The 24,313-nt window shown below is 35.1% G+C and overlaps 2 protein-coding genes across 2 annotated transcripts in view; one reads left to right on the top strand and one right to left on the bottom strand.

Moving 5' to 3' along the window:
- Nucleotides 1-6,177, bottom strand: part of LOC106178890 (protein KRI1 homolog) — an 8,001-nt gene extending 1,824 nt beyond the window's left edge. Inside the window, exons 1-14 of the mRNA XM_087002508.1 lie at nucleotides 6,028-6,177; nucleotides 5,543-5,616; nucleotides 5,049-5,154; nucleotides 4,433-4,529; nucleotides 4,105-4,200; nucleotides 3,710-3,791; nucleotides 3,093-3,170; nucleotides 2,870-2,976; nucleotides 2,464-2,593; nucleotides 2,232-2,327; nucleotides 1,950-2,120; nucleotides 1,610-1,694; nucleotides 988-1,193; nucleotides 391-499 (exon numbers count right to left, since the gene is read on the bottom strand). Of these exons, the coding sequence (XP_086858634.1) occupies nucleotides 391-499; nucleotides 988-1,193; nucleotides 1,610-1,694; nucleotides 1,950-2,120; nucleotides 2,232-2,327; nucleotides 2,464-2,593; nucleotides 2,870-2,976; nucleotides 3,093-3,170; nucleotides 3,710-3,791; nucleotides 4,105-4,200; nucleotides 4,433-4,529; nucleotides 5,049-5,154; nucleotides 5,543-5,616; nucleotides 6,028-6,112 (1,522 nt within the window). The 5' untranslated portion in view covers nucleotides 6,113-6,177. The remainder of the gene's footprint in view (nucleotides 1-390; nucleotides 500-987; nucleotides 1,194-1,609; nucleotides 1,695-1,949; nucleotides 2,121-2,231; nucleotides 2,328-2,463; nucleotides 2,594-2,869; nucleotides 2,977-3,092; nucleotides 3,171-3,709; nucleotides 3,792-4,104; nucleotides 4,201-4,432; nucleotides 4,530-5,048; nucleotides 5,155-5,542; nucleotides 5,617-6,027) is intronic.
- LOC106178873 (uncharacterized) lies at nucleotides 6,132-24,313 on the top strand. The gene is made up of 19 exons (XM_087002507.1): nucleotides 6,132-6,269; nucleotides 6,998-7,117; nucleotides 7,430-7,686; nucleotides 7,948-8,157; nucleotides 8,437-8,625; nucleotides 8,937-9,078; nucleotides 9,286-9,498; nucleotides 9,938-10,152; nucleotides 10,405-10,695; nucleotides 11,343-11,881; nucleotides 12,151-12,339; nucleotides 12,595-12,913; nucleotides 13,318-13,514; nucleotides 13,788-14,004; nucleotides 17,838-17,924; nucleotides 19,018-20,451; nucleotides 21,040-22,261; nucleotides 22,516-22,779; nucleotides 22,975-24,313. The coding sequence occupies exons 2-19, from the start codon at nucleotides 7,012-7,014 to the stop codon at nucleotides 23,007-23,009; spliced, it is 6,126 nt and encodes a 2,041-aa protein (XP_086858633.1). The 5' UTR covers nucleotides 6,132-6,269; nucleotides 6,998-7,011; the 3' UTR covers nucleotides 23,010-24,313.

Below are 24,313 nucleotides of genomic sequence, written 5' to 3'. Positions count from 1 at the left end.
CAATGTGTTAACAAAAGTTTCAGAATCAGATTAACCTAAAATAAAAAATGGGCATTATGCATAGATATAAAATGCTTTGGATGATCCATATAGTCTAATAAAAATACTATTTTTCAAACTAATTAAGCCTTTCAGTAGTTCATGTTAGCTGCTAAGAAATCTAGGTCTTCCATGAAAGGATAACTCAGAGGCAAATGCAGCCAGAATTCATGTTGCATCTATCATGAGTCTTGCTGATACTGACTGACTCAGCAGGACCCTCTAGAGATGCTAGGGTCACTTGACAAGGTGACAAAGCTTTTCAGATACTGAAAATTAATCAGTGCCTAATTTATAGATTTTAAATGCACTGATATAAAAACAAAGCCAGGTTGCCAGTATCTTTCTTACTTGGTTCAAACACTGGTTTCTTTTTAAGTACTGCTTCAACAAATTTGGATTTCTTCTTTTTCTTCTTTTTCTCCTTTTGATCTTGACTTGGGTCATAATCTGCATCCATCTGTACAAAGAAAAATATTTCATATAACTTGTTTTCTTCTTATGAATATAAAAGATTAGGTAATAACTATATAAAGAACTATGTAATCTGTGATGACATGATCTTATATCCATGAATTTAAGATCTGGTAAAAAACAATTATGGCATTTTGCTATTGGTCAGAATGCAGTTTTGAAGACATTGGCCTCAACCTAATTCATTCTTTGTGAAACATTGTACAAAAAGGTTTAAGCCTCCCAAAATTGTCTAATACTAAAGAAAGGTAATAACAAAGGAGGCAATTCATCATTGAAATCTAATGTATATGCTCAGAAATCCAGGTTTTCCAGAGGAAGATAACTATAGGAGGCAAATGCTCATAAAATTGATGTTGCGCCTATCATGTGTCACTAATCATGTGACTGATACAACATGACCTGCTATAGGTAGATGCACCAGATTATCAATATAATAACAACAACATACTATCGTCACTTTTGACTACTTACAATGAAGTCTGCATCTTCACAGTGTGGTTCTGTGTAACTATCTTCTCCTTCATGCTCTTCCTGGTATCCACTCCAGTCATCGTAACTCTCTGAAATACCAAAATTACACTCAGATGATACCAATATCTTTGTGTATGATACAGTGCTTGCATGAGTGCAGATAAAGTATTTGTCAATTAGCTGTACATTAAGAAGAACACACAGCACTTATAAACAGGTACAAATACAAATCAGTAGGCACTGCCGCAGCAAACAGCAATAATAATTATAGTAAATATACTAGTATATACGAAAGTCAAAGCTAGTGTAGCAAGAACTTCAAGTCTTGGAAAAAATGACTGAAACACCTGAAAAAATACACCAGGCAGCATATGGGAGAACCCCTGATATGAATATAATGTATTTACGAGAGAACCACCCTATGAATGCACAGTTCCCCTACCTTAGAAACAGAAGTAAGATGGTGATTAACTATTAAAAAACCCTTAAAATTGGAAAGGCATCCAGTTATTATAATTTTAATGGCATATACAATCAACTAACCCACATACTGAAGCTTTTAAGATATTTCTTAATAATTAAATTTTAAATGGGTATTAAAACGAAAAAGTGGGTTACTTGCCTTCCACTCCTAGATCTTCTTCAAATAAAACCTCCGGTTTCGTCTCTTCTTCTTCCCCTCCATAATAATCTTCATCAAAAACTTGCTTTAAAAAAAGATAAAAATTAATATTTGACTGCCAATATCAAAATCATAATTCTTAAAATGTTTACATCTGCTTAGAAATATATTTATTCTGTGCATGTGATGTATACTTATTAATTTAAACACATAATTTATTATTTTAATCATTACAGAAACTAAGAATACAAAAAAAAAAAAAACTAAACCTGCAGCTATAGCATCATCAAATAAATGAAAACCTTAAAGAGAACTGTGTCTGTGTACATCTGCATCTCACCTGCATCATCTTATCATATTCTGCTGGGTCAAAATCTGCCTCTATGTCCTTTTCACTGAAACCAACACTGGGATTCCCTGTGATCTCCTTCAGTTTCTCCAGCTTATTCAAAATCTCTTGCTTCTTTAAGTTTTTTAGTTGCTTGATTTCTTCTTTTTTCCTATTTTTTTCCTTAATAAGACAAGTTCAAATATGATTTCATATTTCAGCAAAAATTACTGACAATTATTATGCATTCCTGTTTTAAAAGAACAACAGACAAAGATGTAAAAAAGATCTTACTTGTTCTTTCCTTTCCTTTAGCTCTTTTCTTTTCTTTGTCCTCTTTTCATCTTTTCTCCTCACGGATGCTTCAATGGTTCTTGGATAGCTTTTGATCTAAAATTAGAATTAATAAAATTAATACAAACAGGAATTAAATTTATTTCAAATATCAACAGTCACACCAAGTCATATTACACACTAATACTACAGTCACTTACATATATATATTACAAAACCAAATACAACATACTAGTTCAGCATCAGGTTCCTCAAATCTGAAATTGTATTTCCTTTCAAACTCCTCTTGCTTTTCCAATTCCTTTTCTTCCTCATCAAAATCGTTTTCATCCTCATTCACAATCTCATGGTACGTTGGGATCCTGACAAAGAAGAAAGCTATTTGTTCTTAATTATTCAATGGCATTTATTTCACATCACAAATGACTGATTCAAATTACTTGAAAAAGAAATGCATCTACCTACTTCTGGATTTGGAGATAGTCATATTCTTGTATCGGGCACCAAAAATATCATAAGCATTGGTTATATGCACCAAAATGAATATTAAATCATTATCACTCATACTATTTGCCCAGACCACTCACATATCTGAGTTTTAATGGCATTTTCTACATTGTGGAAAAAAAATGCTGTACCTGTCTTCATCATCTTTGTCAATGTACTTCTTGTTGAGGATGTAATCTCGAAGGAATTTTTCTCCTTCATCTAAATCAGGCTTGTTCCAGTACTTCTTCAATGAAGACTGAAAAAATATAATTTTAAATGATAAAAAATTCCCTACTGTATAATTTATTTAAACGCATTTTACTTACAGCAATAATCCTTACAGAACTATACTATGCTAGCAAATGAACCTACCAGGTCTGAATCAATAGTCTCTCCTGGTTCTTCTTTTTGACCTTTGAGCCACTGTAAATAGTCTGCTTCTTCCTGCTCCTAAAATGAGATTCAAATTAACAAAGGACATATTTTAACTGCAACAATTTCATATTTCAAATAATGAGCCTATCACCAATAGGTAACATTTGCACTGCTTTACCCAATTTATCTTGATAAAACAGAATAGTTTCTTAAATAGAGGCTAAATAACATAAAACTTGTTTAACTCACATTATTTAATCTCTAAATAAAGAATAATTCTGCTTTCATCCCATCTTAAGACCATAAAAAAACCTCTTTCATAGTATACCAATTTATCTTGTCTAAATTGAAAAGCCATTTTTTATAAAAGAAATCTTATTCACTTCATAGAAATAACCAAAGTCAATGGTGAATCTATCATAAGTCCTGCTCTTTAAATATGAAATGACTGAAAAGTTTGGCTCTTTAGAGATGATAAGACATGCACTGTTTCTTAATGATGCCACTTGAGTCTATAGCATATAACACTCCTATTTTTTTTTTAAACTGTAGAAAATACAGGACAGATAGAATTAAGATGAAAACTTGTTGCATAGCCTGGGAAAGTTATGTACCTTTTCTTCTTTGGTTTTCTTTCTATGGTGCAGAAGCTCGCTGTCAGAATCTTCATCCGAATCATTGATAGCAGCCTTGATACTGCAACAGAGAGGAGAGAAATAACACTGTAGGTGTTTTAAAACTTTCAGTGTACCAGGACCAAAATCAAAATCATTAGTTGAAGTATATAATACACAATTTAATTAAAACTGTTTTACTATTTGATTCTATGGGATTAGAGTACCATTTTTATCAAACAAATGGATTACTCATTGACAAGTCCTAGTAAATCTAAAAATGCTATCTTACTTGTGTGGTTGTGGAATGATATAATACAGAAAATCTGGATTGTACAAATCTACTTGAACTGGCAGTATCTTCTAGAACTACATAATCAGTGAAGGTAAATTACCTCTGTCTTATTTCATCCTGCTCCTCATAATAACTGGGACCTTTGTACTCCTCTTCATTCCCCTCTTCACTATCACTCTCTTCATCACTGAGCTGACTGGAACAGAAAACATGACGTTCAATAGAGCTCATAAAGAGCCAGATGGGAAAAACTGAAAATGGCCTCATTATATCATTTACATTTTATCAGTGCATTGCTAGCATCACTACAATCATTTTGTAAGCTTGGCATTTACATTATCTTACATAATCTTCAGTTAATTTCAACTGGTTTAAAATCTCAATCTGTTTATAGACTAGGGGGAGTTCCATCAACAGGGATTCCTTACCCTCCCTTTTCAAGAATAACTTTTCTTTCATAATCCTTTAAATATACTGGCTTTTCTTTTGTCCTTCTAGATGTCTCCTCTTCAGGTGATTTTTCATCTGAAAATAAACAATTTATATCTAGTTAATCATACATATTTTTTTAATAATTATATATACAGTACCCTTCAATAACAATTCTTCAATTAAGTTACTTGAATATTTGTTAAAGGAATATATATATGTCTAACGCATTTGAAGATGTCCCAAAGTTGAATTTCTATATCTAAATATCCTGCAAAGCTAGTTATCTTTCCCAATTCAGACCTTTAAAATTATGAAAATCAATTATAAAATAATAAACGTTTCAAAAAAAAAATACCTGTTGTCAATATTCCTTCTGAAATGTCAGGCAGACAGCCATGATTGTAAATGAATTATGATATACTAACAACCTAGTTGTTTTTAAATTATTACATAATTTCAATTAAAAATAAGTACAAAATGTTTCAAGTGTAGGGATGGGTCAACCAATGATTCGTAAGTAGGAGAAATCTTATGGCTTTTTTTTTTTTTTTTTTTTTTTTGTTAATGAAAATTCAAATTAATAAGACAAACTCAGGATAACTTTTAACATACCATCACTATTATAAAACTTGACTTCCTTGCTATATATCTTGGGATCCCTTGTCTTGACTGCAGCATATGCCTTTAACCATCCTTTTTCCACTTCCTCTGTCAAAGCCTGCAAATCAAAGTGACACAGGTAAAATAGTACATTGTTATGCACATATGGCATGGTTAATAGATACAAATTGAAATGCATGTGAACAAAAAAAGGACACCATTTTACATATTCCGTGACCAACAAGATATAAATATGAAAACCTTTGCAGTGAATAAGGCACAATGACTATAAACACTGTTTTGAACCATCGTAAAGAGTGTTAAGAATAGAAACTCAGTAGCAAACGTTAAAGTTACTGTCTGCTGCAACCCTGTTTGGATTCACTGCATACATTTAATTGTTTGGCTAATACCAATGATTAGTACAGTTGTGTAATTTTTTTAATATTTGAAAGCCAAGTTTTCAATACAGTTTTGTCACCTTCAATTGTAAGAACTCAATTTACCTCTGCATCATCATCTTCTGACTCTGATGAAGTCGTATCCTCATCAATTTCCACATCTCCATATCTGTCTTTTACTGCAATGGATTTAAAGGGATTTAAATGAATTCAACACTACATATGATTGCTTTTGTTCCTATAAAAATATAAAATATACATGTACTGTACTAAGTAGACGTACTGTACAATGAGGCTGGTGCCAATTCATCTTTTGAAATCCTCAAACAGAGGGAATAGACGGTAAAGTTGGCAACAAATCCAATGGCACTGGCAGTGTCAGTGCAGAATTCCCTAGCCACTACTACTTTACGCAGCACATGTTTGTTGTACGTGTGCCATTAGATTAGTTAATTACTGAACATTTCCACTGATTTAGATCCAAGCGTCATGCATTATTTACGGTTTCGAAATGTGTTGCCCTTATCAAAATTTTCAAAAATATATGACGTTGTTTGATGTATATGTCATATATGCTTCTGATTGCTTACATTTTTGAAGCTCTTCCTTTTGTCTCCATGTATTATATTTCGCAGCATATTCAGTGTTTATGCGAAAGCCGGAGTCGTCATCCATGCTGTTCCACACTTCCGCTATGTTGCATCTTGGGAGTTATTTGCAGACGTCGCCTTCCGGCGTGGGGGATTCGGAAGATTCATTTATAATTATGGTCAATAAAGGATAATAAGAACGGCAGTGTGGAGCATAAGGGCCTGGATCTCATTTTATACTGGTATGGTTTATGAGAAACACTCACAAGAGTTTAACGTTTAGTATTTTAGTCACTACTGTATGAGAAAACAGTCAGAAAAATGTCCAACAATCGTGTGTACTGACTGTGTGTAGATCTACTCTTTGCCGCCGAGTATTTTCTACTAAAATCTACATGTAGTTAATTACCACCACTGAAAGTTAAATTCAATATTCACAAGATCTGAAATAGAGATGTGCTAGTAAAAATTGGATGAGGTATATTTTTTGGTCTCCATCACTTCAATTTACTTGATATTTGTAAAACCTCCCATCCTTGGTATAATATTTTGGAACTTTGTAGCCTACAAATTATTATTGTTAATGAAATCACAATTATGCTTTAGTTTGCTGTGTTTTGGGTACCTTACAGTCTATGGCAGTCAGGTCTATGGATGTAGATTGTTTATACATGTACATAATTCATAATGCTTTGAACATACAGGGTACAGTACATGTATATTATAGTACAAATAAGTGTACTGGTACTTGTAATGATGTATATTGTTTGTTTGTGTCAAGAATATACATTTACACATAAAAATATTTGGTAAAATTCAATGACAAACTGACATGGAAGTCTCACCCTGAAACCTATCACCTGGTTTGATTGTCACTGAATTTTACCATTTTATATTGAATCAACTGGATGATTTTAAAAGAATCCACTCAATTATGTGTTTGTACATGTCCTTAATTCTCTTTTTTCAGAGTTGTGAAGCAGGATGAAAATAAAGAGATCTGTCTTCATTCTGGGTTGTGTTTGCCTAGAGGTATTGGGTTTCTTGGTTTTTCTAAAAGGCTTTTTCCCAGTCAAGTCAGCAATATCAGGTAACATATTATACTGGGTACATTTTAAAAAATGAAATTCAAGATAATTGTATGAATATTGTCGCTGTTCAGTTTATGGAGCAATTTGTGGCATCTTGTTAAACTGATGATTCAATAGCTGTTTGGTGTTTTATACTGTGAGATTTTGAAATCTTATCTTAAATACCTTTATTTACTGTTCAAGTTTGAAACCACATCATAAGTGAAATATTTCTATCACATTTTTTTTTTGGGGGGGGGGGGGGATGTTTCATCACATTTTTGTATTGTTAATGATGAGGGTAGTACATGTTGTATTTTGATATGTTTCAGGTCATGCATCTTTCATTGATTTACCACCTCAGCCAATACAAGACAAGTTCACCCAAACTGAAACTCCTTCACTCCCAGTTCCACCCTTGTTTGGAAGAATGGTCATTGTTTTAATAGATGCACTGAGGGCAGATTTTGTTTTCAATACCACCAAAGACCGGGGCATGCCTTATGTTAAAGATCAGATTACTAAACAAGAAGCTGTGAGTTTTGTGGCTAAGGCACATCCTCCAACTGTAACTATGCCAAGAATAAAGGTTTGTATTCTGTGTGTTTTAAACAGATTTTAATTTGTGAAGATAATTTCATGTCAATTTATTAATACTAATGGCATTTTTAAATTTAAAAAGACTAAAAAGTTAAAAGTTATTGCATGTAGATCTATTTTCAGAGTCATTCTGAGATAGATTGTTATATATAACATAGTAATCTAAGGAGAAATGAAAAGTATTTTTGTTGCAGGGTGATAGTCAGAATTGTCTTTTGAATGAATTATTTTGCTAACTGGTTCTTTCTAGGCAATAACTACGGGGGGAATACCAGGTTTTATAGATGTGGTACTCAACTTTGACTCTAAATCTCTGACTGAAGACAATTTTATCACACAGCTTCATAGAAATGGGAAGAAAATAGTGTTTTATGGAGATGACACCTGGATCCGATTATTTCCTGGACATTTTCTCCGTGAAGATGGGACTACTTCATTCTTTGTTACTGACTATACTGAGGTAAAATGTTGAGATATTCTTATTCTCATATTCTTATTTGTACTTACCTATAAGTAAAATGACTGAAGAATGACTGGAAATTTTATACTGATTACTGTTTTTTCTGACATGTATTTTTTAAAGGTTGATTGATGAAAAAGGAAGGTTGACACATTCATTTTAACGTTTGAAGAGGTTATGTAGCATGATTGAGTGATACAAAACCTGAAATGTTGGCATTACATGTTTTAATGTGAAATGATATATGCTGGTTTGATATTTTTACTTTGGTTATTAAAGGTAGATGACAATGTCACTAGGCATTTGCCAGATGAGCTGGAGAGAACAGACTGGGATGTCATGATCCTTCATTACCTGGGCCTTGACCACATTGGTCATCTGGCTGGACCACATAGTCCACTTATGGGACCAAAGTTGAAGGAGATGGATGGAATAATGGAGAAAATACACAAAGCTGTGATAAAACAGGTTGGACTTATATGTAGTTATTATCCGTTCCACAGAAGTGCAGTGTGCCTTAGCTTTTAATAAAGAATAACTTACACTTATACAGTGAGATAGGTACAATTAGTGGATGATTTTTAGCAAAAGTCTATCCTGTTTGTAACCTTCTGGTTGATAATTCATCGCACTTTTTAAAGTGGAGAGTTTTCTCAGATTACATGGCCTGCACTGTACTACTATTCTGTCTCTGAAGGTGTATGTTTAGAAAGTACTGGTAGTGTTGTAGGTGATGATATCAGTTTTTTCACATTTAATGTCCAGTTGTTGTTTACCAGGACAGTGACCTAGAGCTGCCCACCCTTGTGGTCCTGTGTGGAGATCATGGCATGAGTGACCAGGGAAGTCATGGGGGGTCTTCTGTTACTGAAGTCTCCACACCACTGGTTTTGCTCAGTTCACTCTACTCTAACAAGAAAGGTAGTAGAGGTTCTGTTGTTCAGATGTTTGAAATTGTTATCCTTGACCATTTTTAAAAAGTAGTAGAATAGGTTTACAGTCTTTTTTCCTGATACTATTATAAGTATACAAGTTAGCTTAACATTTGCCCTTTTTAATGTTCATTTTTATTGAAAGCACGGAACATATGGGTTTGTGGACTTGATAAATCCCTTAATTATTTGTTAGGTGTCCAGTTTGATTGGTCCACACTCCAGCAGATTGACCTAGCGCCCATTCTGTCCACTTTGATGGGGGTTCCCATTCCCCAGAACAACCTGGGAGCACTGCCCACTGATGTCCTATGGAAATATGACTTGAGACTGGCACTGAGGGCAATGCAACTGAATGCACACCAAGTGGCCCTTGTGTACAAACAAAATGTGGCCAATTATGAAAAAGGTGAGAACCAGAATCCATGACCTACATGTGTGGCATTTTATTTGCTGTTTCACTTATAGTAAGCGTATATTTAATTTAAAGTAAATGTTTAATTTTTTCTAATTGTAAAAACAAAGACTCATATCTTTTCAGTTTAATGAAATTTGGTATCAGGCAAAATAATATTTTCAGAATTTGAAGTTTTTTTCTGTCATTTGGTGAAAAAAACCTGTGCTGACAAGAGTCATGGACATTAAATCATAATGATCATATGACTACTGAGAGGTTGTAGATTATTGAAAGAGAGCTTTTTTAAAAGCTTTTTTTAAAATTTTCTTTTCAGTTATATTTTTTTTCATAATAGTGCCAACCCAAGTTTTTTTTTATGGAAAATGCTGCATTATGACACCTTTGCTTACATTTGCAGTAAAATGTGATTTTTTCTTTTTCTCTATTTCAGAGTTTGTTTTTATTCAGTATGAGCAAGCCATCAAGAAACATGAATCATGGCTTCACATGTATTATAACAAAGAAGTAGCTCTTGATGAGCAGTCAGCGTATCATGTTATGAAAGCTTACAGGGATTCAGTTGTTGCCATGAGAGACCAAGTTGCGAGATCCCTAGCCAGCTATGACCTGTATGCTATGATAATAGCCATCTCCCTCCTTTGCATGGTGAGTTATTGCATGGTGATGGGATTTTTTGAATCTTGCATAATTATCCTTTACCTACTATATATTACCTGCATAATCCATTACGTATGAATGGAGAAAAATTGCAATTTGCCTGCCTATTCAACTTGTACAGTATTGAGAGCAAATAATCATGGCCCTCTTTTGCCAACCATTAAAGATTTTTGTCTCTTGGTACATGTAAATGAAGACTGTTTATACATGTATTGTTACCTGACAACTTTTTCATTACAGGTACCAGTAGCAATAGTTGCTGCTCTCTTCTCACCAGATGGCAGTAGTGTGCAGGTCCCCAGTTGTGGCACTGTGAGGTGGTTGTGTGTGGCCAGTGGTGTGGTAGCAGTGGCAGGGCACTTCACTGTGTGCACAACCTCTTACAAGAGTGAGCTACTGTGTCCTGGGACCAATGGTATACCTGCTGTTATTCTAGTTGTGGTAACCGGTGGTATTGTCTTCACCATGGGAGCCAGTGGGATACTTTTGTTTACAGCATTTTTGGCTGTAGTGAAATCATTACTTGTGCAGGTGATTTTCTTTTTATGAAGTGATGTTGGGTATGTATATCAAGTAAAATGGTAAAAGTCAATAAAAAATAGCAACATGTTTTAAGCAGTTGTATTTTGATTAAAGGGATAATAACTCTTCGTATGAGATCTATATTTCACAATAAAAACATTGTGAACAACTTGTAGAAATATAATATATTCTGTTGTACCACAAAAACAGCAGTTATAGCTATTATTCTGATATCTGAGCTTGTCTTTAGACCATGTGACCTCCATTGATGGCTATACTTTGTTATAATCTCTTAAGAGATTATAACCTCTTTTGTTATAATCTCTTAAGAGATTATAACAAAAAAAAAACAAACTTTTTAGAAAAAAACCAGGGACTAACTTTGAATTAAAAGTGGATTGATTAACCATTGGGAAGTATGGGAAAATTGTTGTTTACTCCAGGAAAATTCATTTTTTGGCCAAAACGAAGAGTTATTATCCCTTTAACTTTTATCACTAGCATATTTCAAGTTTATCCAGTTGTTGCAATTTTATCAAACAATTTTTTTATATGGAAGTTAAGATAAGCACTGGTATTTCTTTTACAACTTAATGATGTTTTCGGGATCTTATTCGACCAGCTAATCTTTCAAAGGAGTATTTTTTCTATTCCAGATGACCAGGCTACCAATTGTTACAAAATGCTTCCTGCTAGGAAACGTCTTACACACTATAAGCTTGTTGTCCAGCAGTTTTGTGGAAGAGGAGCACCAGACCTGGTATTTCTTTACAATGACAGTACACATGGCTGTCACCGGCCTTGCAATATGGAGTTACAAGGACCAACTAGAGGATGAGAACAAAATATCAGATGCTGTTTCTATGACTCTAAAAGATGCTTGTAACACTGACCAAACAAATTGCAGGAAGCCTGACCAGAAGCATGCGGAACAATCAGGAAATTGTTTCAGGACAGTGATGCATCCCTCCTCTGAACTTCATGAAATCAGCCCTGGTAATAAACTTCACAGAAATACATCAAGTGTGTCAAATAAAAATACTGGAAATTCTATGAGAAAAGCATCTTCACGTGTTAACCATTGGACTGTGTTTGGAATGCTTATAGTTCTGATGCTTTGTCGCTTGCTTCGTTCATGGAACCAGACTGGGATAAAATGGGCAGATCAGACTGATATTGGGGACTGGTTGGTCAGGTAACAGACATTGGAGTTGTGTTTTGAAATAAGTCAGCTATCCACTGTAATATACCATATTAAATAAAATCTGCATAAATTGATATACGTCTTTTACATCTGATATACTGAATGACATTACTAGTACCGTGTTTAAGGTCATCATTTTGCTTTTACAATTAATTTTGATGTTGTTCATGTACAGGTACTTAATTCTTTGCAGTAAGTACTTTTTTCATATATATTTTGTTATGATTCTGTTCTATGATATTGTTCATTTCTATTTGCAGCCCTGAAAATAAATCTGCCTTATCTGTGATAGTGGTGGTTTCTCTTGCTGTGATCACTTTCCTTTTGATGTCACTCACAGATGACCAGTTCTTGAAGATAATGGTGTTTATTGCAGCAGTGGGAATTTTTACCTTCAAAGCTGCAAATGGTAGTCTTGTGTTACCTCGAATATATTCAGAAGTCACAAAGTAAGAGGAATTGTGTCAGTTGTATAGATTTGCAGAGTTAAAATATTTTTTCCAGATTTACTGTCAGATCTGATTTAGGGAGGCCATAATCAGTGTTTGAAATTGAATTTACTATTATCAACAAATTTGTAAATTTCATGAAAATAATGTAATGTTTCAACATTAAAAATATCAATTGTCAAAATAAATTAACTAATTTTTGTAACTTTTTTTCATTACTAAGAAACTGTTGACAAACTTTTTCTTGCTTTCTAGAGGTGTGCTGGAAGCCAGGGTTGTTTATGCTGTGGTAGCATTAAGTCTTCTATATACAGCTCACAAGACTGTCAGGAATCTAAAGTTACAGCCATATAACACACAAACATTTTTACAGCTGACAAAATCACTTTTAGTTTTATGGACATTGACCATAACATTGCTAATGAGACCACATAACATTCCCCTGGTTGCACAGATACTGCTGCAGCAAGTTTTGATCTCTCGCTGTGTTGTTGATATTGTGGAAGCATTTTCTGAAGATTCCAGTGTGATATTTTTATATATTTGGATGGGAAATGCTGCATTCTTTTACCAGGTGAGACCTAATGTATGCATCATAAGAATACAGTTTATAATGCATTAAACTTAACCTGCTGTGCATACATGCAGATAAGCACACATTAATATTAAATCTTAATAATAATACTTTTTTTCCGCTAATACATATTTATATGTACAAAATATATATCAGAAATTTGAATAATGATGGAGCTCTTAAAAGTGATATAATAATAATAATAATAGTAACATGATAATGATAAAATCTTAAAGTTTGAGATGTGAAAAATGTTTTTTTTTTTACATTATGAAGCATTACACTATGATTTTAAATCTACATACGCTACAGTTATCCTAAATTGCTAGTCAAAAAAGGGATAGAACTTCCATTTTACTATTATTGTTCACTTTAATAGCTTTCCAATGCAACATGCATTCCAGGGAAACTCAAACAGCATTACAACAGTTGATGTATCAGCTGGCTATGTTGGTTTAGATGGATACAGTCCTGTCTTGATTGGGACACTGATGTGTTCTGCCACCTACGCAGGGCCAGTATTCTGGTTCCTTGGGTTGTTGGTGAAACTAACAGAGAGATGTGTTCTACGTGGTAAATTTGGGAAGCAGTTAAAGGAAAGGTATGGAAACAAGTTTGCTAATTTTCGTATGAATAATGGATAGAAGTAATTTATGTCTTGTTTTTAGCAACTATTCCAACTTAATATAACTGTGTAAAGGTTGTTAAGCTAAGTGGGTATCTTAATGAAAATTATCAAGCTGTTGCCAGTTATTGTTGCCAGTTGTTTTGAAAGTAAATAAAACTTTTTATTTCTCTTTTGGATTTCAAGAAAATACTTCCAAAGAATTCCTAAGGGAAAAGATGTTCTATATTTAAATTTGTTTATTTGCAGCTTTCTTCAGCTGGCATGTCTACTCATTTTAAGTCAGAGCATTCCCAATGCCGTGTACACAGTTCTAGTCACACTCCAACGGTACCACTTGTTTGTGTGGAGCGTCTTCTCTCCCAAGCTGCTATATCAAGGGATGACATTGTTGGTGACTTTTCTGCAAGTGGTGTTTATTTTGATGGCAAGTTTTATGCTTGAAAAAGTTCTCTTAATCACAAATTAACACCTTCATGGAGAACAGTTTTGTATTAATGAAAGGGAAAACTTTTAAGTGAGTTTTTAAGGGAGAGTTGAGTATGGTACATTGCCCAACTAGCAAGTGTGGTGCAACACTGAGTAAAAGCTGACAGAATAAAACTGTGAGCATTTTCCAGTTGTTTTCTAGAATTATGTAGAATTATGGTAATTACTTTTATGACTTCAGTAAAAGTACACAAATGATATGTAGAAAGATAATTATTTAATGAAACCAAAATGATGTAATACAATCTGAATGATTGATAATTTTTTTACCCTTTGAAAAGATCAAGTCATTACTGTAGCCTTTTACACATTTGCCAAAAAGATAGACAAGTAATTTTTTCTTAATGAGTATATTTGAATTTTATCAATTATATTCCATTTGATATGGTTTGGGCTTTTAGGGTCTACTTGGATATCTCAGCTTAATAATGCATATTCAGTATACATTAATTCACAGAATATCTGATCAGATGCTCAGTGGAGTAATGTGTACATGCCTTGATGCTTTATCTACACTCCCAACAAAACCAGTTATGATAAGTTGAATTTTATTGCTAATGTGTGGAAATGTTTAACATATTTTTTTTTTAATTTACAATTTTTGGATTGCTGGCGCTGCAGATAGTCATCTGGGTATGGTGAAATAAACACATACAAGTTCAATACGTACATGTTCAAATGCGTAACATTTTTATGTACTTTCCCATTGTATTAGCCCATCACATTGTAAGACTTTTTGATATGGCAAAAAATATATTACAAATATTAAGATATATCCGGAAATAAAAAAAACTTCTGCTATACTATGATATGGTTCATGTTTTCATTATTTCAAATGAAAAAAGCTTTATTTTAGCTACATCTTAATCTCAGTGCCTGTTGTTTCAAATGAGGATCCTCCTAAGTTCTACCCCATTCTCAAATAATCAAATATGTATATTTTCTGTAATGTTTTCGAAACGGGGGTAAAATTAAGCGTTATTTGCTGTCGCTGATCATGGATTTTACGCCTGAATGTCACAGAAAAAAAGCATCAATATGATGTCTCAACTAACACAGCAGTGACCCTTGGGGGGAATTCATCTATGTGAAATATGAGAATGCCAGCTCCTGTTTACCTTTTGGACAGGTATATACTACGCGACAATTGGCGCAATCCTGCATAAAGTGTAATGGCATTTAGCATGAATTAATGTAGTTTAAAAACAGGTCGGGCAAGTTTTGGGATGTAAATTGTTTCGCTCTTTTAAAGGAATGTTGAGATATCCCACGGTTGACTGCAGGTAATAATTACCCATGTATGGTAACGGGTTGTATGCATTATCCTCACTGGTATCCGGCCTCCTGTGACAACTGGGAGTGTTAAAGGATGGTTTCTGAGCGCTACTGCCGACCCGACCCATTTTACACACCTGGTGAAGTCTGATGGCTCGACACATGATTTTACTCAGGACAGCTACTTAGATTTTAGGAGCAGCGCACTGTAGACAAAGACGACAAGGTAGGCACTTCACTACAATTTTGGTTCTTTACATAGGGGTCAAAACTCTTAAGTTAAAGTTACGGGTCTTTAAGTGTTTTGTTGAAGTTAAAAGTGTACGTGCTATTTGAGGGCAGGCGTAAAATGTAGGGAAATTGCAGTTCTCCCCTACATCAGGGTATGGTTAGTATGGTTGGGGTATGTGAACTTCTGATGCATTTTAATGTTCCAACACCCATTGAGTTAAATGGAATATTGGGTCATTATGAAAGTGGAGTCTTTCATTGTGTATATTACTATTATTGTAACACAAGCATGACCTTAGCCCGCCTGCATGCTTGTAATTAAAAAATCAGGTATTGCATGGAACTACCACGCGAGACTATATTTCAAAATAGCACATGTCATTTTTGACACACAATTTAACTTGCTGTCATGTTTGTTTTTATTGTACATATTTGGCAAGTTCCTGTATTGAGTGGTGTTATAGCAGGTGACTTGGTCAGGCACCGGTAATGGGCGACCAAGGGGGCTAATAGTAAGACAAGAACTAGTTTTCTTTTAGGGCGGAGACTGAATATGTATCCTCCAACTTTTTGTCAATATCAACTGCGCTTTATCAGGCAGACGTTTTTGTGCGTCTGCAGCATGTTAAAAAAGAGATCACCTTTCATCTAGGTATAGAATGGGGAAGAAAAATGCTCCCTTTTTTTCTTAAAGAATATTGTGAAACTTTTTCCACCTCGGGAAGATGCACAACGTGATGTGTATTGATGAATGTTTTACCATTATCATAACAAAGACACTGCTTATCTCGTGTCGGTGTACTGAGGAAGACGATTTTTTAATTGGTGATTTAAAAAAAAAATCTTTACGACTGGATGACTAACATACATGGTATTTATGCTTTGTTTAGTTATAAAAATTGATAAATATTGCAGCCCCTTATGCATACATGTATTCTTCATATCATTTTGGTGTATAATTACACCACCACCACCGCCGCCCCCCCCTCTTTCTATGCGTGTGTGTGTGTGCGCGCGCGGATGTTTTTACTTTTAAAATTTTAATCGGAAAATATTTCCATTCATCGGTAAAATATCCTGACTTGCTGACGATAATGGTATGAACTTGCATAATGGCAGGGAAGCGACCTGTGTGTCTGACTCTCTATATATATAATACAAATGAGGCGCAGAAAGTCAATTACAAGGCATCATTTTCAACGCCTAATAACTGATTATTTCCCTACTATTACCCGAGGTCGTATTAATCACCCTCTTACAAGATGATCATAGACGTTACACCTGATAATCAGACCATCCGCTAGTGGTCAAATCTCAACTTATATCGGGCACAATGTGAAATCCAGTTCACTCAATTCATTATATGTTGTGTACAATTCTACTAATTAATACGGCGTTTCTGACCAACTTTTCGACGCTTTATTTTCTAAACTCGATTACATGCCACTGGTATTTCGCACGACCTTTAGCAAACCCTCACAAGTCACATTTAGCTGCAAGATAATTAATGAGATATTAAAAATATTTGAAAGTTCCATATGTCTAAAAGCTATTCCATATTTATATAAAAAGTAAATCTGTCAATTTGGAGGACCCACCCTTGCGTTTGAAGTCTACGTCTGTACATTGCATCAACACCGGGCTTAATACAGCAATAATGTCACTGCGTTTACTGAATTGATTATAAATTCAGAGACTAATAGTAAATATACACGTCCTTATCATTTTACATTATCATGAAATGACTCGGTGAGTATGTCAGTGACTGTGGAAAAAAATCGAAACATTCGCCATGTTATCCACTAAAAATATACATATCTCATTATGGGCGTAACTTTGGATATTACATTGACACCATTTTCTTTATTTCTTTTCTCTTTAAAGGGACCTTTAAAAGACCTCTATCTTTTTATGTGCGCTCACTTTGGGTAGACTTGAAGAAATAACAATTAGCTTAAATTGAAATTATGTACATGTTGCATTATACTGTCTATTCATCTTAATCCAGTGACGGGTCTTTCAAGTGTGATTCATGGACAAAAAAATTGATGAGTCTTCTAATGAGTGAGAATCACACGTTTATTTTAAGAACTACCTGGCCCTAAACCCCAAAAGACATTTGAATAAGTGACGTAGATGATATGTTGACGGGGAGAGAAGGCTGGGTTCACGAGGAAGATTGATGAGGGTGGGACAGACACAGGTTGCAACACGGGTCCAATAAGACAACATAGCCTGGATAATGTTTACACTATATCATTGCTTATACTAGTGACGCATAACTTGCTTGTGGGACGTGTGTAAACCAATATATTTAGGTCTCTCTATATATATATGTATATAAAGTACATAATTTCTATTTATCTCAAAGTAAAGCTATCAGCAATCACGGTAAGTTGTAAGAAGATAAGCGCTATGCCCAGGGTGGATCGAAATTATATGAGGTTAATAACAAGTTGGATTTAGATTTAGGCATTGGCCGGAGGTATATGTCAAATGGCCGTAGACGAAGTGCAGTAAGTTGATGCAGTCGAGTTTTTGAAGATAGTTGTTTGAGATATTTGTTTGGAATATTCATCAGAGGTATGAAGTATTAATTGTTTGGTTCTAAGATCACATTTATGCGGTTTGATGGATGCCTTCCTTTTGCTTGTGGTTTTATATCTTTTGAATTCAGTAGTGGACTGATTTAGGTGCTACGTAAATTCAAGTGTTACAATAGAAAATATGTTTGCGGTGAACCCAAGTCACTTTATTTAACAGAAACTAGCTATCCCATTTTTTCGAAGAATACTAAATACTTCAGGATTTCTCCACTGGGCACTGCACATCATCGTTCACATCAGATATCTCTTTTAATATCACCTAACCTGAACGCGTGATATATACATGCCGTCTGATATCAAGATGGACCGACTGACTATTATCTCCCTACCTGTCTTATCAAAAATGTCTGAGTATTTTTCATCCGTGACATTAACACAACTGCATATTGTGCCCATAATTGTAATTATGACATTATTGTGTCTTCATTAAATTACCGTTCTCTTATTTGTAATGAGAAAACCAACAGTCACATTCCTGTATCGATGTGATAGAGTTTAAGGTGAAATTAAAAAATATACATATACTAAAACTTGAAAGTATTGACTTTTAAAGACCTACATTTTTTAATCAGTTGTAGTGACTGATAAAGCAACATTTTATTTTTTAATCTTCTAATTCTTTTTAGATTTTTCTAATTTAGTATAAGTAACTCTTAGACTCATAATTTTAGAATTTCTTTAGTTAGTTGTAATTTTTATTTTTTTACTTTTAATTTGTCATTTTTACATCTAATTCAGTTGTCATTTTATCTCTTAATCTGTAAAGCGCCATGTAAGACTACATTATCATATTATTATCATTACAAAATACACCGTATTTAACACAGATTAATTTAGTTTTTAAATAAGTTATAATAGTCATGTTTATCCACTTTCAGATGAACATAATGATTGTAACAGTTGCATATCTTGGAGCCGTCCTCACATTAGCCTACAGCCAAGAATGTGATCCGTCACAGAGCTGTGCCTCACAGCAGCCCTACGCCCATTTAGTGGCAAACAAAGACCAGCCTCTAAATCACTTCTATTTGGCCGGTATGTTCGATGTGCACGAGATTGACCCCAACCCTTACAAATGTGGAGCACTCCGAGAAAAGGGCATACAAAACATGCAGGCATTTTTCTGGGCGCTGGAGACATTTCGTCAGCGATACAATGAGACGAAATTATTCGAAGGTGTGGATGTTGGGGGGCTGGCGTTTGACTTTTGTACGCGGCCCCACCAGGCTGTTCAGTACCTATTCAATTTGGAACGCTGTGATTTGGCATATGGTGCTGATCCACCAGTGAAGCCTTCCAATATCTTAGCTTATATTGGACCAGCACGAAGTAGCCAGGCTTTGGAAGCCGGCAGAATATTAGGTCATATGAAAAAGACTGTTATAAGTCATTCTGCAAACAGCCCCACATTAAGCGACACAAATGTGTTTAAAACGTTTCTCCGCACGCAGCCATCAGACAGTGAGCAATCCCAAGTTCTTATCGAGATTATCAAGGCGCAGTCAAACTGGGACGCTGTGCAAGTAATGTACCGGGCAGACGAAGATGGAACCGCGGGAAAAGAAAATTTTAAAAAGATGGCCGTCGAAAATGGTCTGTGCGTTGCGCAGGAGATTAAATTACCACTCGTTGTAAACAATGCAGTTATGGACGGCGTTGTTGACAAACTCAGTGCGTTTCCAAATACCAAAGGAGTCATCATCTTCGGAACTCACGTGGAGGCTAGAAATGTGTTACAAGCAATAAAAAGAAGAGGTGCGGAAAGGGAATTTACATTTATTTCCACTACGTCATGGGGTACACTCATGCAAGTAGTCAAGGGCGTAGAGGAGGCCGCTGACGGGGCCGTGACATTATCGTTAGTGCCCGGTAACATGGATTCCTTCAATGCGTTCCGTGACTACTACCGCGCTCTCAGACCAACAACAAACCTCACAACTCAAAACCCAATTTTTGCGTCATTCTGGGAGGAAAAATTTGCCTGCGATCTGCCAGGCTCCACGAATAGGGGGGTTCCTTGTGAGCCTAACACCAATAATTTGGATACTTCTGAGATTGATTTATCCACTGCGTACGTCATTCAAGCAGTTGACGTCGCTCTTCATGGTATAGAGAATGCCCGGAGTGCCATGTGTCCAAACGTCAACCAAATTTGCACCGAGTTCTCAAACAGTGACGCCCAGCTAGACAAAATTTATGCAGAAATCCTTAAAATTTCACTCCCTGGGGTTTCTTTCCAGGGGAACGGAGACGCAGCAGTTGTGAAATTTGCCATTAACAAGTTTAGTGCAAATCGCAACCAGTATGAATCGGTAAGTGGGTACCTTTAATGCAGGCATATTCGTATTTTATGATAAAAAAGATAATTGGCGGTTTCCTTAAAGGGGCGGTTATGTTCATGCCGTCTGAATTTTGTATACGGTTATTGAGTGCATACAGATTCATTATACTGCATTTAACAGTGTGATACTTACAATCCAATCAATCCAATCAATCCAGTTAAAGACTAAGACATACCTAAAATAGATATACCTAAAATAAGGGGGACTAAATTGGTCATGTCCCTTTTTTCTATTGACTTTTTCAGAAATATTTGAAAATTAAGGCTTCATTAAGTCGCTTGGCAGGCAAGCAATTAAAGAAATAAAACTGATTGAATTAATAGTATGGTCACTGAATACTCATATTTCTGTACCTTCCTGCCTCCAATATTCAGTTTATGTTGCCCCATTTTTAAAAAGTCGATTGCACCATAAATGTTGAGTACTTAAATAATAATAAAGTAAATTACGACAACAGTGTGGCACCTAATAATCATTGTATGTACATAGCGGAAAAAGGACACTTTTTTTATAGTAGGCACTTGCGCAATTTTTCTTAAACAATTGATTTTTTTCCAGATAGAAACATATGTGAAGGGAACACCATTGTCCCAGCCTCCAAATATGGGCAGTTCTACTTGTCCAACTTGTCAAGTGTGTGAAGCCGTTACTTCTCCCATCACTACCACCACCATCTCTGCAGAGCAAACTTCAAGTGCTACCACCGCGTCTACTACGTCCACTACGTTGCGGACAACTAATGGTGGTAACGGCGGACAGACTCAACCAACCGCCGCCCCACAGCAGCAAAAGGCCCCGTCAGGAATACGGAAACAAGACTCTTGGGTTATCGCAATTCTTGTGCTGTCAAGTCTTGGTATTCTCCTGATCATTGTATTTGAGGTCTACATTATTGTAAAGGTGTCTGGTACCCCATTCTCAAAGTGGAAAGTGTTGTGGCTGGGGCAGCTCCTTTTGTTTGGTATATTTCTCAGCTATCTGGTTCTTTTCGCCTACGTACCGTATCAGACCACGGCAACGTGTGGCATCATTCGATTTGGTATTGGATTTTGCTACGCCTTTATGTTTGGTGTGCTGATTGTGAAGCTTATGAATATTTTCCAATCAAAGAAGACTGGTTATCTTCATGGTGTGTTCCAAATACTGCTTTTCCTATTCATTCTCCTTGTCCAGGTTGGAATTGACTCGACGTGGTTAATAGTAGAACCAGCCCAAGGAGTTTGGGTCACGGGACAAACATGGTATTGCAGACATTTACATTTTAGTAGCCACGTCTTATCGCTTGTCTACGTAATGTTCCTGATTCTCCTTTGTATAATTCTGGCTGTAAGATCCTACAGAGTTAAATCAAATCACAGAGAGAATATTCTAATTGGAATCGCAGCTGGTGCCACTGCTGCCTTATGGATTGCATGGACATTGATCGGTCACCTTTCTCCACATTCACGGGAAGACTTTTCCGACTATTGGGACCCCGCAACTGCGTTTGGACTTTGGTGCACAGCGACGTTAATCCTCCTTGTCATGTTCTTGCCGAAAGTAAAACGTTTAAAAAGTATGACCATTGACAAATTCCTTAAGGCAGAAGACGAGTGGGATCGTGGTAGTGTAATGACAGGCAGCGTGTATAAAGCACCAGGCTCTGTGGTGTATGTTAACAATGGGGCATATGCTGGAGGAGTCAATGGTACACTCCCTTCCAAACAACCGCCACACGATAACGGCCTGTACACGGACGTTCCCACCCTGTCAAGATCTGTGCACAGTGTCAATGATCCACGTAAGAGATATTTTTTCGAATTTATTTAAGACCTTTATAAATGAAATAATCTATTCAGTCTAAGAAACAGTTACAAAAACAGAGTAAGAAACAGTTTTTTACTGAAAATCGTGAACACTTAGATACTGAGTAAACTTAAAGTACTTTACAGCAGTACGAATAAATGTGTTATTCAACCGTGATCTTAGAAGATATTGAAAAAATAGGTTTTTATGAAAACAGTGTTCCAATATGTGAGTATATGATCTTTTCAGATGGCTTAGTTCTGCGACATCCAGGGTCCGTTTACGAGAGTAACACCATGAGAAGTGCGCCACCAAATGTCATATATGGTACACCGGGTACATTAAAGTCACAGAGAGGCGGAGGTGGCTCCGTCTACAGTTATGGTAGACCATACAGACCAGGTACACCAGTAGACTACGCTGCAAGAAGCCATACTTTGGATGCTAGAAGTAAACCATCATCTGAATACGCCTACCCTACGTCAACGAACAAGGCCAAGCACAATATGAAAAGTACGTGTAAATGAAAGAATGTTTTTTTTTTTTTTTTTTTTTTTTTTGCGAAAAAGTTTAATTTGAATTAAAATGTGTTTTTGCTTAAGTATAAAAAAGGTCATAGTTTGCATTTCAGGATTGATTGAACCTATAATAATAAAATTCAGCTAGTGACATTAAGGTTACAATAACATTATGACTTTTCTGTTTCAGAGGCCAAATCGTATCAAGACCTAGGACCACTGTAGTGAAGTTTCAAAATGCCGGAAACGGATGTTACAATTAGAATATTTAATCATAAACAAGTGCCATACCTAGATCTGACAGTATTCCTCGTGTTTTATTTTAAATTAAGAAAATATAAGGGAGGCTCCGAAAGAAAGTTTACGTTAAGAACTTTTCCAAAGGAATGTGACAGTCACGTTTTACCACCGCTCAGAAATTGCAGAAGAACCTTTCAAACGTAAAAAACACCTTTACGTTTCAAGTCACACATAAGTTTATCTTAGAAATGATATGGGTAAGGTTTCACCTAAAAGACTCTTTTCGAAATCTTTTCTTTCAGTTTAATGCAATTCCAGGTTGACTTACTTAGTATCAAGTTTCTCACGCTTCAGTACACTATTGTCAAAACAGCTTTAAAATTCTGTTTCTTTAATGTTATTTCAACATTCTTACTTGAAGATTATAATTTAACAAGTACTTATATATTTTATATTTAAAGTTAACATTTAAGTGTCTTGAGTCAAATTACACAACATATTGTGAACTAGGTAAATAACCTGATGGGTTACTTCATATCGTAAATATTTAACTTATTTATTCACGTTGTATAAAGAAAATGTACAGTGGAAAGTATGTAAGTTAGGGTCTTTAGTCTAAGTGGAATCCCAACTAATCTTTTTTTCATTTAAAAAGCTAACAAAGTTATGTATTCAATTGTTATGGCGTGTAAAACTTAAGGAGTGCTTAAGGAGTAGGAATTGCTGCAAAAGAACGACGGAATTCCTGGAGTTCACAACGAAGTTTAAAAACTCATGACTGCAACCTCATGTAGTTGTAATTTAAAATCATCTTTGCGAGATTCGTCTTACAGGCCGCTTTGTGCAATTTTGTTAGAAAAGACATTACAAGCCAAGCAAAAGGTTATATGAAAGCATTTCAAGAACTTTTAGTACGAGGGAAAAAGTTTTTAGAGTGCTGCACTAATGATGATATTCCTCCGAACGGTCTATAGTAAGCAATTTTGAATCCTTAAATTGCCAAAAGTGGTTATTTCCATAGTCATAAGTATAGTATGTAGTATACATATAATAGAATGAGTTGTAATCCACGTTAATTAAACATTTAATCCTTTATTGGTTGAAGTTGTAAACAAGAGTGCCCCAAGAGCATGAAGTGTAAACCAGCCATAGTACTGCCAGTAGAAAGAAAAAGTTGTATATTTCCATTAAATATCAACATTGTTACACATATATTTACTTATTTACCATGTTAATCATTATAAATGTATTTACATCATTTTATAAATGAAAAGAACGTCTTCATTCAA

This window comes from Lingula anatina, chromosome 1, assembly GCF_051362555.1.
Source record: "Lingula anatina isolate TDL-2025a chromosome 1, LinAna3.0, whole genome shotgun sequence".
Taxonomy (NCBI): Eukaryota; Metazoa; Brachiopoda; class Lingulata; order Lingulida; family Lingulidae; genus Lingula; species Lingula anatina.
Note: the sequence above shows the minus strand (reverse complement) of the source record. Positions and strands in the feature narration are given on the sequence as shown.